At 39.4% G+C, this 15201-nt stretch overlaps 1 protein-coding gene across 1 annotated transcript in view; it reads left to right on the top strand.

Annotated features, from left to right (window-relative positions):
- The first annotated feature begins 6 nt into the window (after positions 1-6).
- The window catches only part of NPEPPS (aminopeptidase puromycin sensitive), a 99180-nt gene continuing 83985 nt past the window's right edge, over positions 7-15201 (top strand). Inside the window, exons 1-2 of the mRNA XM_021704551.2 lie at positions 7-406; positions 9958-10042. Of these exons, the coding sequence (XP_021560226.1) occupies positions 143-406; positions 9958-10042 (349 nt within the window). The 5' untranslated portion in view covers positions 7-142. The remainder of the gene's footprint in view (positions 407-9957; positions 10043-15201) is intronic.

Below are 15201 nucleotides of genomic sequence, written 5' to 3'. Positions count from 1 at the left end.
CCGTAGGCAGCCAGCCCGCCCTCCCGCCCGCCCGCACCGCCTCCCTCCCGACCCCGAGCGCTCCGGCTGGGTCTCTCCCCCGCCCCCCCCCCCCCCCCGGCCCCCCCGCCGTTCTCCTCAGGCGGTCGCCCGCGCTCGGTGGATGTGGCTGGCAGCCGCCGCCCCCTCCCTCGCTCGCCGCCTGCTCTTCCTCGGCCCTCCGCCTCCTCCCCTCCTCCTTCGCCTCCTCAGCCGCTCCTCTCGCCGCCGCCGCCGCCGCCTCCACAGCCTGGGCCTCGCCGCGATGCCGGAGAAGAGGCCCTTCGAGCGGCTGCCTGCCGATGTCTCCCCCATCAACTACAGCCTTTGCCTCAAGCCCGACTTGCTGGACTTCACCTTCGAGGGCAAGCTGGAGGCCGCCGCCCAGGTACGGCGACCCTCGGGCGCCGGGGGCGAGCTGCGGGGCTAGCAATTAGGCCGCGGGCTGGGCTGGGGGCCCGGCCGGGAGGACGGGCGGGCCGGCGGGCCTGGGCGCTGCGGGCCTGGGGTTGGCGAGGCCGGCTCGGGGACCGGCGCGCCCCTCTGGGGCGGCCGCGGGGCGCCCGGGCCGATGTGCTCTGCCCTGCTGGGCTGGGGCCCCGGGCCGCGCTGTGGGGAGCGCCGAGGGAGCTGGCGGGCCCTGCCCGAGCGCCCTCCCACCCCCCCCCACCCCAGCCCGGGCGAGCACACCTGTGCGGGGCTTCCCCCCCGCCCCGACCTCCGGCCCTTCCGGGCTTGGTAGTGATCTGGGCGAGGCTGGAGGCTGTTGGGGGAGGCCAGAGGGGTCATCGGAGTCCACACTCTGTCTCAACCTCCTGACTCAGTCCTTTTCTCTGGTTCTCCCTACGCCCCCACGGAGGACACATTGGAAGGGGGCGGTCATCTGGGACTCCGGCCGCCGCGCGTTAGCGAGGAGGGGAGATTCTAGAAGGGGGGAGAGAGTGAGAAGGAGAATGCTAATCCCAGGCAGCCTTGCTGAGTTCTCCCCGCCTGCTCCGGCCCAGGGGCTGGGTTTCCAAGATGATCCGCCCCCTCCCCCTTCCCCTTCCCCTCAAGTGACAGTGCAGCAGTGACTTTGTTCTCTCCTAACCTCTAGAGAAGCTGAAGGAGGACCCCATCTCCGCTTTTCCTCCCATCTTCCTAGGTTTGCAGCCTGTGAGGCAGGTGGATTTATTGTTACTTAGCAGTAACAATGGTTACTTAGCAGTACTCTCCAGAAGCTGCTAGTTTTAGCATACCACTGTTGAAAATATTCCATTACTCTTCATTGCAGTTTTTGGTGAATCATGCTCCCCCCCCCACCAACATTATCTGAAGTATTGTTTGATTTTGGAGAGTAGTAGTACTGATGCCCTACAAAGGTCCCGAACAATAGACATTTGTGTCATACCATGTATATGATGTATTATGTGGAGTCTGTGATGAAAAATGGGAACTATTTAGTAGTTATTTTTAAAGAGAATGATGGCAAATATATTCTGTTTCATTTCTTTTTCTGCTGCAGTCAGGAAAAACCAGTAGGCCTCAACCTTAAAGAACAGGGTGTATATAGCAGTGAAATGAAAGAAATGTATAGTGTTGGAATAAATTGAAAGTTTGAAGTTGTCTTTGAAAGCTGAGTACTCAGATTGAAAATATGTCTGAAAGTGTAGAATTAAAAAGTATACTGTCATATATGGAGTGCTTGTGTGAAAACAGGAGGGCCCTAGGGTCTGGCTGCATCAAAAGGCAAAATTTACCCGTTGGAAAGTCAAGTGATTTAAAAAATTTCCATTAAGAATATGAATCAGAGTGAGTGTATCTTCGATCTAAATTAGGATTTGAGAGGGTTATTTGGGAGACTGTTTGTTTAAGCCAAGTGACTAGAGTGTTTGATATATATTGGCAGAGGGCAGATGGGAGGGACTGTAAACAGTAGTGTGTCTTGTGACTTGGCAAACGTTCGGGAAGAAGGACCTATGATGAATGAGTTCGCATTAAGTGAAAAGACTAAGATGTAAAAAAATCATTTATTTCTTTACCTCATTAGTTGGTGTCACCGGTTCATAATTTTTTTTTTTTTTTTTTTTAAATTTTTAAGATTTTATTTATTTATTTGAGAGAGAGAGTGAGAGAGAGAGCGAGAGAGAGAGCGCACATGAGAGGGGGGAGGGTCAGAGGGAGAAGCAGACCCCCCGCCGAGCAGGGAGCCCGATGCGGGACTCGATCCAGGGACTCCAGGATCATGACCTGAGCCGAAGGCAGTCGCCTAACCAACTGAGCCACCCAGGCGCCCCACCGGTTCATAATTTTGAGAGAGATCTATTTAGGGAAAATTTTCAGAAAAAAAAATTGTCAATAAAGATTTTTAAGTGATTATTAGGAAGTGATGATTTTATTTAAGTGTTAGGACAGAGCAAGATGCAGTGACATGGTTCTCCTTATCCCTTTTCTCCCTGTTTTTCCAAAGTGATGAGAAATATGTGGAAGGCTACTTTGGGCCATTGAGGGAGCACATGGTAACGTACTAGATATTAACAAGGAATTGTTAATTTGATATAAGGAAATAAATCTTTTTTAGTAACAGGAACTTTTCAAAGCAGTTCTTTTCAGAAATTTTCTTTAGGCTAGGTGGCAACACAAATGAAAGATGGTAGGATAGTAAATTCTGACAGGTTTTATTTATTTATTTATTTAAAGATTTTATTTATTTATTGGACAGAGAGAGACACAGCTAGAGAGGGAACACAAGCAGGGGGAGTGGGAGAGGGAGAAGCAGGCTTCCCGCCGAGCAGGGAGCCTGATGCGGGGCTCGATCCCAGCACCCTGGGATCATGACCTGAGCCGAAGGCAGACGCTTAATGACTGAGCCACCCAGGCGCCCCTCTAACAGGTTTTATTAAAGAATGATTGGACTTTTTAATTGTACCCATTGCCATCTTTGGAAGAGTAAAGGAGTTCATGTTGGGTGAAAAGTTAACATTAAGAGTAAAAAGCATATATTCGTGTTTTTGAGATCCATGGATTGGAGCAGTAAGTCTAAATTGTGGCATCAGATGGTATCTTACTGTGGAAATCTAAAAATGTGGACAGGATTGTATCTCTAGAAATCTAGATTTATAACTGGTATTGGTCCGTTTCCTAAGAGTTGGAATCATATTACACAAAGTATACAAGTTGCTTGGTTGCTTTAGTTGCAAAATTTTATGATAAGCCCAGAGTATTTGTACAGGTTACATATTAGAAACTTAGTGGATTTTTAACCTGGTCTGGGATGTGGACTCCTGGGGAAGGTGAAGAAATTAGTCAGTGTGCACTTTATAAGTAGTTGTCTTTTACATAAGTGTGTGGTCTGGGTCAGCAGGTTTTGCAAAAGTGTTACCATGGGCCTAGAGAAATAAGACATTGTCACCCCTCCCCTATACCCCCTTTACATCAGGATATTTGAGAGCAGTGGATTTTGTAGCTGTTTTGAATTCTGACTCTCTTGCTTTGTGGATAATTAATTAAAAGTTAGGTAAGGTGTTTTTGTGAGTGGCTACAGTTCCTTGTTATGAAGGTATTGTGGTTTATACAGTAATCGGGCTTTCTCTTATGGAAATATTTAACCTGTGCCAAAGAAATTAACTTCATCCTTCAAGGCCAGAAGTCAGGATATAGTAGACAATCCCTGGCCTTTGCCAGCGAAATATTCATGTTGGTGATGACTAAATTGGCACTTAGAGGAGAGTTACAGATATAGTAGTTTGGCAGGCTAAAACTTGGCACCTAAATGGATGTTATTGTCAACCCTGTGTTATGGTATTTTCTGCCCAAAGTTTGCATATTTTCTTTTTTTTTTTTTAAAGATTTATTTGTTTATTGGAGGGGGGGAGTGTAAGTGTTCAGGGGGGGAGGGTTAGAGGGAGAGGGAGAGAGAAACTTGAGCAGATCATCTACACTGAGCATGTAGCCCCACATGGGGTCAATCCCATGACCCCAAGATCACAACCTGAGCCGAAAGCAAGAGTTGGTGCTTAACTGAATGAGCCACCCAGGTGCCCCTTTCATGTTTTCTTTTTTTTTTTTTCTTTTTTAAAGATTTTTATTTTATTTATTCATGAGAGACAGAGAGGCAGAGGGAGAAGCAGGCTCCCAAGGAGCAGAGAGCCCGATGTGGGACTCGATCCCAGGACCCTGGGATCATGACCTGAGCCGAAGGCAGACGCCCAACCATCTGAGCCACCCAGGCGCCCCCTTTTCATGTTTTCTATGCAGTCATTTTGGTTGGTTTTTTATTACTTAAAGAAGTGATAAAATTAATAATTTGTGCAGCATTGTACTAGATCACTAAATGGTCTTAAGAAATTAAATTTGAGAGATTGGTGATAAGAAATTGAACTTGTTCAGATCTTCTATTGTTTCTTGAAATGTATGTATGAAGAAACACCTCAATATGAGAAACTTTCATATGTTAAGCTTTATCTGCTGTCACCTGGCAATGAATTTTGCAGTGAAATTTCCAGATAAATGAAGCTTACCCTTTGAGGCACTTAGACTTCAAAAAATATTTACTGATTTGGATGGAAATATTCCAAAAATGTATTTATTTTTTTAAATTCTAGTTCCTTATAATCTAGGCTTGTTCCTTATAATCTAGGCTTGTTTCTTTTCTTCTTTTTTAAAATACTGGACATCAGTTTGGACATCTGTCGTTGATACTTATAACCACAGATTACCCAAAACTATGCACTATAATTTATTAGTTTCATATCTGTTCTTTAAAGTTTTTTGTTTGTTTTCTTACTGTTAGGTTATTCTTGCTGCTTACTGTGCCTTGTTGCTGTCTATTGTGCAATTTATCCCGTCTTCTATCTTATTGAACTTGATCTGTAGAAGTCTGAGTACCAGAAAAAAGCTTGTGTGACCTTAAAAAGAAGTTTCTAAGTGAGGGCTTGATGGACTCTTCTGAGTGAAGGGAATGAGCTTTATTGTATGGACTTTGTATCATCTATTCTGGCTTTTGTACAGGCTCTTTTTTTTTTACTTCCTGGTTCTGGATAATTGATATTGTCCAATACAACCTGGACAGATGTGATCTTGAATAGTAAATTATCTATGAAACTTCTCTGAACTTTGCTACATAAACGAGCCTGTTCTTATTGTAAGGTAGATCTTATTCTAATCTGTATGTGGGTCAGTGGGAAAGGACTGAGTCTTCTGATAGCTCTTTTGTTGTTAACGGAGATTAGTTCTCCAGATCTTGGAGATTCAATTTTGAACATCATTTAAGTATGTAGCTCTTAGTTTGGCCACTTGTAATCACTTTAAAATTTTACTTTAAATTAGGAAATATTTTAGAAATACGGACAAGTAACCCACCACACAGATTTAGCGGATATTAACGTTTTCCCCCATTTGCTTCAGACTGTGCCTGATGTTTTTTGGGAAATAAAATGTCACAGATACCACTAAAGTCCATTTCCATCTCTTTCCACCCCCCACTCCCAGAGGTAACTTCTCTTTAGGTAGGTGAGTATTATTCCTGTATATAGTTTTAAAGTTTTATTGCATATGTAAGTAGCCACAAACAATGTTCTGTATGTTTAAAATTTTTACATTAGTGGTACTACGTTTGACTTTCTGCAACTTGCTTTTTTCAATGTCTCTTTTGTTAGAAAACTTGGCTCAGTTTGTGTTTACTAATTATTTGCTCCTTATTGTCTCTAGAAATTACAGCCCTATTCCACAAAGGCAATGATTATTACAAAATTTTAATGATGAAATTGCTTGTAAGGCAAAATGACTCAGGTTCAGATTGACTGATATTTGGAGTTGTCACACTGGAGATTTCCTTTTACTAAAATCTGAGGGCTTTGGCAATCAGAGAAAAGCCTCTTGGGTCTTACAGTACCTGTAAGTTGTATTCCTGAGTGATCATAATAAAGACTCATTCAGGAAAAAAAAAAAAATCTCATATTGCTGCCTTCCTAACTCATAGGAAACTTCCATTGTAAAATTGTTACAAGTGGTCAAGCTGCCTCTTCAGTGGAGCCATTACTTAGTGTTTGGTTCAGTTGAAGTACAGTTTGTATGGGGCTCCAAGAAGACTTAACCCTGGGTTTGAAACAAGGGAAGGAAACACTGTTGTTCCATTCTTCAATAGCATCAAAAGGAGAAGTTGAAAATTAGCTTGTTATCCACACAATATCTATGCCAACTTTAACATTTTGCTTCTATTTTAAGCTTGCATACTGTGAAGATCTTAATGCTGAAATTTCTTTGAATTATTACCTGTATTTTTGGTGGTGGAACATATCACTAACATGATGATGTTAATATGTGAGAAATCGTATACTGAATCATCAGGTCAGTGCTATTGTGGGAAAAACATCAAAAAGAGCAATGTTACCGTGTGGTAGTGAAGCACTTAAATCCATGTAGATATTTTAAATCTGTACATGTATGCTGATATCCAGAGTACTAATAATATAGCACATAGTTTTTACATTTTCTATCATTCTGATAGACACTTTATAAACTGTTAGGTGAATGCTGTTAGATGATATTCAGAGGAACATCTTTATGATTACAGCTCATTTAATCTTGGTCTCTGTGTATGTCTTTTTTTTTTTTTTTTTAAGTAAACTCTATGCCAGCTCACAGCCCTGAAATCTAAGAGTTGCTGAGGCAGCCACATGCCCCTCTGTGTGTATCTTAATAACAAAATCTATTAACTGATTACAATGAATCACGCACTAAGGACTAAAACAAGCACTTTATATCCTGTTTAAAATGCATGTCTAATATGAGGCAGAGTATAGTGTCAGATTTTTAAAATTTGAGTAGCATTCTATTACTGAGATAAGTATTTTTCTTCCTTTGGTTCCTCCCTCGAACCCTTCCAGAAATGGCAGCATCTTGGAGGGGAAAAAAAAAAAGATTAGTAGCTATTCAACAAGCAGCTTAATTCAGTAGTATAAACAGGTGGGTTTTCCCTAAACACAGGAGGCTAGAATATACTTGTAAATGGATGTTGTAGACTGTGCCTTTCCAGAGTATGCAAACACTTTCACTCAGAACGTTACAATAGTGGTGAGGTGAATGTCATTTGGCATATGTAGCGTTGTACAGGTATCTTGACATTGGCAGATTAACTGCTTGGCTACCATTAAATTCACTGTAGATGTTGATGGATGAAAATAGGGTTGCCTAGCTAAAGATGAAGATGTGTAACTAAACTACTGTTACTATCCTGTTGACACAAACTTCAGACTCTGGAAGGTTTTTATTCATTTTACTTTTTGGAAACACCTCCCTGCAGTCCACCCCCGCCTCATTAATTGCTTCATTTCTCTGTGTTGCTGAATTTTTTTAAAGTGAATTTATAAATAGGCAAAGGAAATTTTTTGTTTGTTTGTTCATTCAAATGTAGTGCTATAAACGGCCAGTTGGGACAGAAAAGTTTTAGTGCTGCTTAGGAATGTTCCTGATGAAATAAACAGTGTGAAGGAATATTACCACTCACAAAATTATTTATTTATTTATTTAAAGATTCTATTTTTAAGTAATCTCTTACCCAACATGGGGCTGGAACTCACAATCCCAAGATCAAGAGTTGCATGCTGTACTGACTGAGCCAGTGTGGGGCTTGAACTCATGTCCCCAAGATCAAGAATCTCACATCCTACCAACTGACCTAGCCAAGTCCCTGAAAAAGATTTTTTTTTTTAATGAGCCAAAATAGTTTGATGTCATGTGTTAGTGATTTTGACAGTCTGTTACAGGCTTACTAACATACTATCTGTAATTTAGGTCAGGTAATTTTAGTTTGAGATTAATCATGTTTATTTATTGGTTATTAATGAAATGATTACTCTTTGGTATAGCTTATTCATACAGATATTATATTACTCCTGTGTCCTTACCTAGTTCTGAGGTCTGTTAGTGATCTTGAGGCCCTATTGACCCACGTGTGGGTTTTGTTTGGATTGCACAGTGTTTTTGCAGATTTTGTATTAGTTGCCATCAGTTACAATTTGGGAGATTACACATGAAATCTGAAATGTGTGGCTTTTTTTTTTTTTTTAAGTAATCTCTCTGTCCAGTGTGGGCCTCGAACTCAGACCCAGAGATCAAGAATTGCATGCACTACCAACTGAGCCAGCCAGGAGCCCTGTGGCTTTTTTTTTTTTGGTAATTGGAAGATCTGTTAATACTAAGTCTGCTTTTCAGTATAGCAATAATTGGTTGGCTCCAAGAAATGGCTACCTCCCCCTTCCTTTATGCATAGCCTTCACCTGGCCTACTCTACTCACCTGCTTGGCTGGCCTCTGTAGACATTTGTGATTTAGGGCATCTGTACTTTTGTTATTTTATTTTATTTCATTTTTAGATTTTATTTTATTTGAGAGAGAGAGAGGGAAAGAGAGTGCTCTTGCGTGTCAACAGGGAGGGGCCGAGAGGGAGGGAGAGTGGAGGGAGAGAGAGAAATATCTGAAGCCCATTCCACCTTGAGCAAGGAGCAGGGCTCCATTTCACAACCATAAGATCATGACCTGAGCTGAAACCACTAACTGACTGAGCCACCCAGGAGCCCTAGTATTTTTGTTATTTTAAATTTAGACCATTCAAATGAATGGTCTGAAAATGAATTTGAGGTTCTGTTTAAATGCAACAAGTATATAAAACCAAGTCTACAACCAAATTGAAAAGTGGGCAGGGGTTATGAATGAACAATTTACAGAGAAAAAGCAATGGCAAAAAAAAAGAAGAAGGTAAAAAGAAGATGCTTAATCAGTGTTACTAGTAATCAGGAAAATTCTATTTAAAGCAATGGTAGAATACCATTTAATACCCATAAGATGGTCAAAAAATTTTAAGTTTTTTGGAGGATGATGAATATGGGATTTCTTTATTCTTTGCTCATGGGAGTGTTAATTGAAACTACTCTAGAGCATAATTGGGACGTTCTTGGTAAAGAAAAATGTGCATAGGAAGACATGGACCAAGATATTTATTATAGTACTATTTTAAATAACAAAATAATGGAAATAATCTAACTTCCTTTAGAAAGGAAATGGATAAATAACTAGTTTATTTATAGAATGGAATACTATTCTGTAGGAGTTAAAATTAATAAATTAGATCTACATCTGTCTGCATTTACCCATCTCAGAAACAATGTTAAATGAAAAAAGCAGATGCAAAGGTTATATACACTTTGATACTATTTATATAAAATTAAAAACATTGTTTGCTGATCTTTATGTAGGTAGCAGAACTATACATACGTGAGAAAGAGCTGCATTAGCCTTAGGAGAGTGGTTATCCCCATTTAATGAGAAAGAGAGGATGGGCTTTCTTTCATTATATCTGTATTTTATTTTGGGGGGATCTGAGCAAGTAAGACAAAATCTTAAAAAGTTTATTTAATCTTGGTGGTGAGTCATTAGTGTCTTTTATATCCAAAATGTTACTTTGGTAAGAGAAAAAATTTAAAGAGTGTCTTACAAAGTTTTGACATGGTTTATGATATCACTTTCCTTCCTCTATCCTTAAAGAAGGTCTTATGATAGGTTTGATGATAAAGCATATCTTATGATGGGGCTGAAATACGTAATTAATTGTAACATACGAGAAGTGTCTCCTAATTAATTTTTAATTTGAAAAGTTTTAATTGTTTTAAATAAAAGTTTAAGTGGGAAAAATGCTTTTATTTAGCTTATTGGTCAGATATTTAAATTCTGTAAAATACTTAAGTGTTTATTGTTGCTCTTAACATAATTTGAAAAATGTGAATTGCCTTAGATTACTTAAAACTAATTTATTTTTACCATTGATGTATAAATACTCAGTCTAGGTTTTAGTGATGTCTGGGTTTAAAAAAATTCCTGGTGACACACATTAGGCCAAGATGAAGATGTACATGTTATTAATCTTGGCTATTTCTGACACTGCTGGTTTTTCTTTTCCCCCTAGGTGAGGCAGGCAACCAATCAGATTGTGATGAATTGTGCTGATATTGACATTATTACAGCTTCATATGCACCAGAGGGAGATGAAGGTAAGAGCTGATTTTGCTGTCTCCCTGTGTGTATGATGTGTGTGTGGTGATATATACATTTTCAGATTAAGATATCAGTGTTTGTTACTTTAGGAAACATTTTTAGATGTTCATGGGAAATATTTTAATTTTTAAAAAAAATTTTTTAAGATTTTATTTATTTATTTGACAGAGAGAGACACAGCGAGAGAGGAAACACAAGCAGGGGGAGTGGGAGAGGGAGAAGCAGGCTTCCTGTGGAGCAGAGAGCCCGATGCAGGGCTCGATCTCAGGACTCTGGGATCATGACCTGAGCCGAAGGCAGATGCTTAACGACTGAGCCACCCAGGCGCCCTTCATGGGAAATATTTTAATAATCTGTACTATGAGATAAAGGAAATGCCACATTCTAATTCTACTTCAAACATTAACATATTTTGTAACCTTAGGCAGATTATATTTTCATAAATATAAAATGAATATAATACCATGCATATAAAACTGAAGAGGTTTTTTTTTTTTAAGATTGATTTATTTATTTGAGAGAGAGAGAGCGTGAGTGGGAGGGGCAGAGAGAATCCCAAGTAGACTCTGTGCTGACCACAGAGCCTGATGTAGGGCTTGATCCCACCACCCCAAAATCACAACCCGAGCTGAAATCAAGAGCCAGTCGCCCAATCGACTGCGCCACCCAGGCGCTCCAAGCTGAAGAGTTATTTTTAAAGTAAGTGCTTTGAACATGAAAGATTGGTTCATCAAGATGGCTTACTTAATATGTGGTTTCCTTAAAAGTTTTTTTTTTCCCCTTTTGGACAATAAATTAAAATTGGGATAATGAATCTTACTTGTAATTGAGAGAAAAATATTTGCCTTATGAGATGGAATGTGGAGGTTAGAATCTAGATGACCAAGTTAGTTACAGAGTAAGAATATGTTAAAAAGAAACATTATATAGAATGTGTGGGAACTCAGGGCGCCTGGGTGACTCAGTCATTAAGTGTCTGCCTTCAGCTCAGGTCATAATCCCAGGGTCCTGGGATCAAGGCCCGCATCGGGCTCCCTGCTCCACGGGAAGCCTGCTTCTCCCTCTCCCACTCCCCCTGCTTGTGTTCCCTCTCTCCCTGTGTCTCTCTCTGTCAAATAAATAAATAAAATCTTAAAAAAAAAAAAAAAGAATGTGTGGGAACTCAATTAGCATCTTTAAAATGGGAACTGTTTTAGACCTTGTAATTACAACAGGGATTAAATTGAGTAGTCAGTTTTGACCTGAAATCTTATTCCCACGTAAGTTACATTTTAAAAAGTTGTCATGTTTGGCATGAACTCACAAATGTATTAATATTGGAACTGAGGTGCTTTTTACTTTTGACAAAATGATTTTTTGATTAGTCTCCACTACTCTGAGACTTCCTCTGAGAAAATTTTTTCATTTGATATCAGGGCACCTGGCTGGCTTAGTTAGTAAAGCATGCAACTCTTGATGTCAGGGTCGTGAGTTCAAGCCCCACATTGCGTGTAGGGCTTACTTAAAAAAAAAGGAAAGAGGGCGCCTGGGTGGCTCAGTTGGTTAAGCGACTGCCTTCGGCTCAGGTCATGATCCTAGAGTCCCTGGATCGAGTCCCACATCGGGCTCCCTGCTCGGCAGGGAGTCTGCTTCTCCCTCTGACCCTCTCATGCTCTATCTCATTCTCTGTCTCAAATAAATAAATAAAATCTTTAAAAAAAAAAAAAAAAAAAAAAGGAAAGAAAAGAAAATTTTTTCATTTGATATCAAATAAGTTAGAAATTTGACCTTTTAGTTTACATTTTGTATTGCTCTTTCCCCTCTCCTTTACACTGGAAAGAAGCATAAAGTAGCATTTTAAGGCCAGACAATATTTATTTTATTTCATGAATTTTTCTTATATTATCTTGTCCATAGAAAGACAAAAAAAAAAAAGGTAGCAGTTGAGCAGATTATTGCCAAGAAGTACTTTTGTTCGATTGTTTATAAATGAGATCAAATTGCTGTGATTTTAAGTTAGAGGAATAGATCCTTCAAATGGACTTTGAGTGAGTGCCAACATTAAAAAAAATTGTTTGGTAAGTGAAAGAGGGATTATTTAATTTCTTTACCTGTGAAGAAAAATATAAGCACCTTCGCCAAGCATATCAAGACAAGCTTGCTTTGTTGTAGGCAGAAAACATTTAAATTTGATACAGAGTTTTAAAATGGGGCAGAGTATAGATAGGAAGAGATAGTAAAATACATGTGCATCCTCCAGGTGGCACGGTTTCAGCTCAGGTTTGTTCTTATCTTCTTCTACTAAAATGGCAGGAAAGAATTCAGAGAACTCAAATGCTTTGAGTATGCATAACTGAATGGTGCCAAGCTCATAATAGTCAGAATAGCATTGTTTGTGTTCTGATTAAGAGGGTCAGAAGAGAAATGAAAGCTTAAAGAAGTGAAGGGGATTTGGAGAGAGATTCAGATAAAACATTACTCTTTTTTAGTTACATAAAATATTTTCTTCAAAACTAGCTAAGGGATATTTTTCAACTCATTTCTCCTGCAGCAATGGGAAAAACCTAGAGTCATATGTAAGCTCATCTAATTTTAGAGTATAAGAGAATGGGAAATTGTATTAATTGGAATTTTAAGGTTTCAGTCAGAAACAGATTTGGCCTTCCAGACACATACACAGTGTAATTCTATCCTTGAGCATAGTAGCATTTCTTGATTTTTACCTTATGGAAGAGTACAATATGTTGTTTCTTTAGAAATTTCCAGGGCGGTATGGTTTGGCAGGGGAATAATTGAGTTGATAGGAAAGGTACCATTTTTAACTCAGCTAATCTCATCTAGTACAGTACCTATTAATACTTAAGATTGTCTTCTGCAAGACCGAGTTACGTATGTGTAGCCACTAAATCTTGGAACTTTAAGGTAAAATCAGAAAATCATTCGAAGGCACGAAATTCTTGCATCTTTGTGTAAGTTTTTAATTAATAGGAAAAAAAAAAGCCATCTTGTGGTTTGTGCAGTGACCCAGAAAGACCTATTGGCATGTGTCTCTTTAAACTAAGGCCCTGCCTTTTCAACAGAAATAACTTATTTTAAAACCTAATTGAGGGCGCCTGGGTGGCTCAGTTGGTTAAGCGACTGCCTTCGGCTCAGGTCATGATCCTGGAGTCCCAGGATCGAGTCCCGCATCGGGCTCCCTGCTCGGCAGGGAGCCTGCTTCTGCCTCTGACCCTCCCCCCTCTCATGTGCTCTCTCTCTCTCTCTCATTCTCTCTGTCTCAAATAAATAAATAAAATCTTTAAAAAAAAAAAAAACCTAATTGAGATCTTTGTAATATTTAAAAAATGAGAACTCAGTAAGAAAAACGGCTGAAAACTGTTTTTTTACTGTTCTGCACTTCAAGGGTTGGTGAAATCACTAACATTTAAGCCCCAATGCAAGGAGTGCACCTCCCTACACAGTGCAGGGGTTAGTATTGTCTCCAGCTTCCGCAAGAGTGCCTGAACTCAGGTCATGACAGGTAAAGACACTTTTAATTTATCATTAAGAGATGGCTTGGGCATAACCACATGGAGAATGATCACTTGACAGTTTTGTACCAACTTTTCCCTTAGTATACTTTGTCAGGTATGTTGGTAGCGTTAGCTATGTAAGGAAAAAGTTTTCCCTATTCCATACAGAGTTCTGATACATAGCTTCAGATCCACCACATAACCTTGGTTTATCCATACAAGGCATGTAAATCTTAACACGTTTATTCTTGAAGTAGAGTTACATTTTTCCGAATGTGCAGATGAGCGCATGTGTGTTTAATGAGGATGAAACAGCTAGGCAGAAATACTGCCAAATATTAACAATTTTGAGCAAAACTATTAACTTGAGAAAAAGGAATCGTTCCTCACACTTGATCAGAGGCCTTTATTTTAAGCTTCAATAAGTCTTTATAAGCCTAGCAGTGATATATATTCTGTCATGCAGTTAAATGTGGATTAGGAATAACATTAATAAACCACCATCTCTTTGCAAGAATTGTTTTTGTTCTGAAAATACATGCATGACTAATTAAGTGCTAGCTCTCAGATCTGGAAAATTGAAAGAGAAGAGAAAATACCCATTTCTAATACAAATGTATTGAAATATGATACAGAATTTCATAAGGAAATTTTAAATGAAAGGAATCAAAGTATAAGTTTAATTATACAAATAACAATATAGGGTAGGGGGCCTCAAACCAAAGTTACTTTTGGGATTAAGCAAATAACAAACATGAGTGAATTGGACTGGATGTAGGAAAACAAAAATGTTGGGGCAGAAGCCAAAGAATATGTCTCACATAAATGTATTCAAATTTTAAACAACTTTTCTGGCCAACAGAACATTTTTTTGAGCTATATTGACTTCTGTTGAATTTGCAACCTCCCAGGGAACTGTGTGTTTTGCATATTCTTTATCACTTGGACATGAAGATAAGACTTGAGTATAGCTGTCTCATTAAAAAGAGCAAAAACCCTTATGATATTCTTCCAGATTCTTAATTGAAACTGATGTATAATATGCCATATTACTATTAAATATATTTAGCAAATTGTTTTAGCTTGCCGTACATGTTCCAGTGTTACATCCTTTTTAAAGATTCAGAATACCTCTCTTGAGATAGTTTTTAGAATTTTTTGAGCACTACATGGCCTTATTTCTGAGCTCTTGTTTTTATGTTGTCTCTATTTACGAGTCCTGAGTATATTGAGTTTTGGGGATTTTGAACATAAAGTCTATTATGTGCTATTATTCTTCATATTAATGCATAAGCTAACCACTATTCCAGGCTATATTGAGGAACCAGATATTTTCCCAGGTGTTTGGTAACTTTCAGGGCATCCTGTTTTCTGAATTAAATGGTGATTTTAGGGGCACCAGGGTGGCTCAGTCAGTTAAGTTTCTGCCTTTGGCTTAGGTTATGATCCCAGGGTCTTGGGATCGAGCCCCACGTCAGGCTGCTTGCTCAGTGGGGAGCCTGCTTCTCCCTCTGCCTGCACCCCCTGCTTGTTTGCACACACTCTCTCTCTGTCAAATAAATAAGTAAAAATCTTTTTAAAAAATGGTGATTCTATTTTTCATACTAATAAACTTTATTTTTCAGAGCAGTTTGGAGTAAAAAGTACAAAGATTTCCCATGTAT

The sequence above is a fragment of the Neomonachus schauinslandi genome, chromosome 15 (genome assembly GCF_002201575.2).
Source record: "Neomonachus schauinslandi chromosome 15, ASM220157v2, whole genome shotgun sequence".
Classification (NCBI taxonomy): Eukaryota; Metazoa; Chordata; class Mammalia; order Carnivora; family Phocidae; genus Neomonachus; species Neomonachus schauinslandi.
Note: the sequence above shows the minus strand (reverse complement) of the source record. Positions and strands in the feature narration are given on the sequence as shown.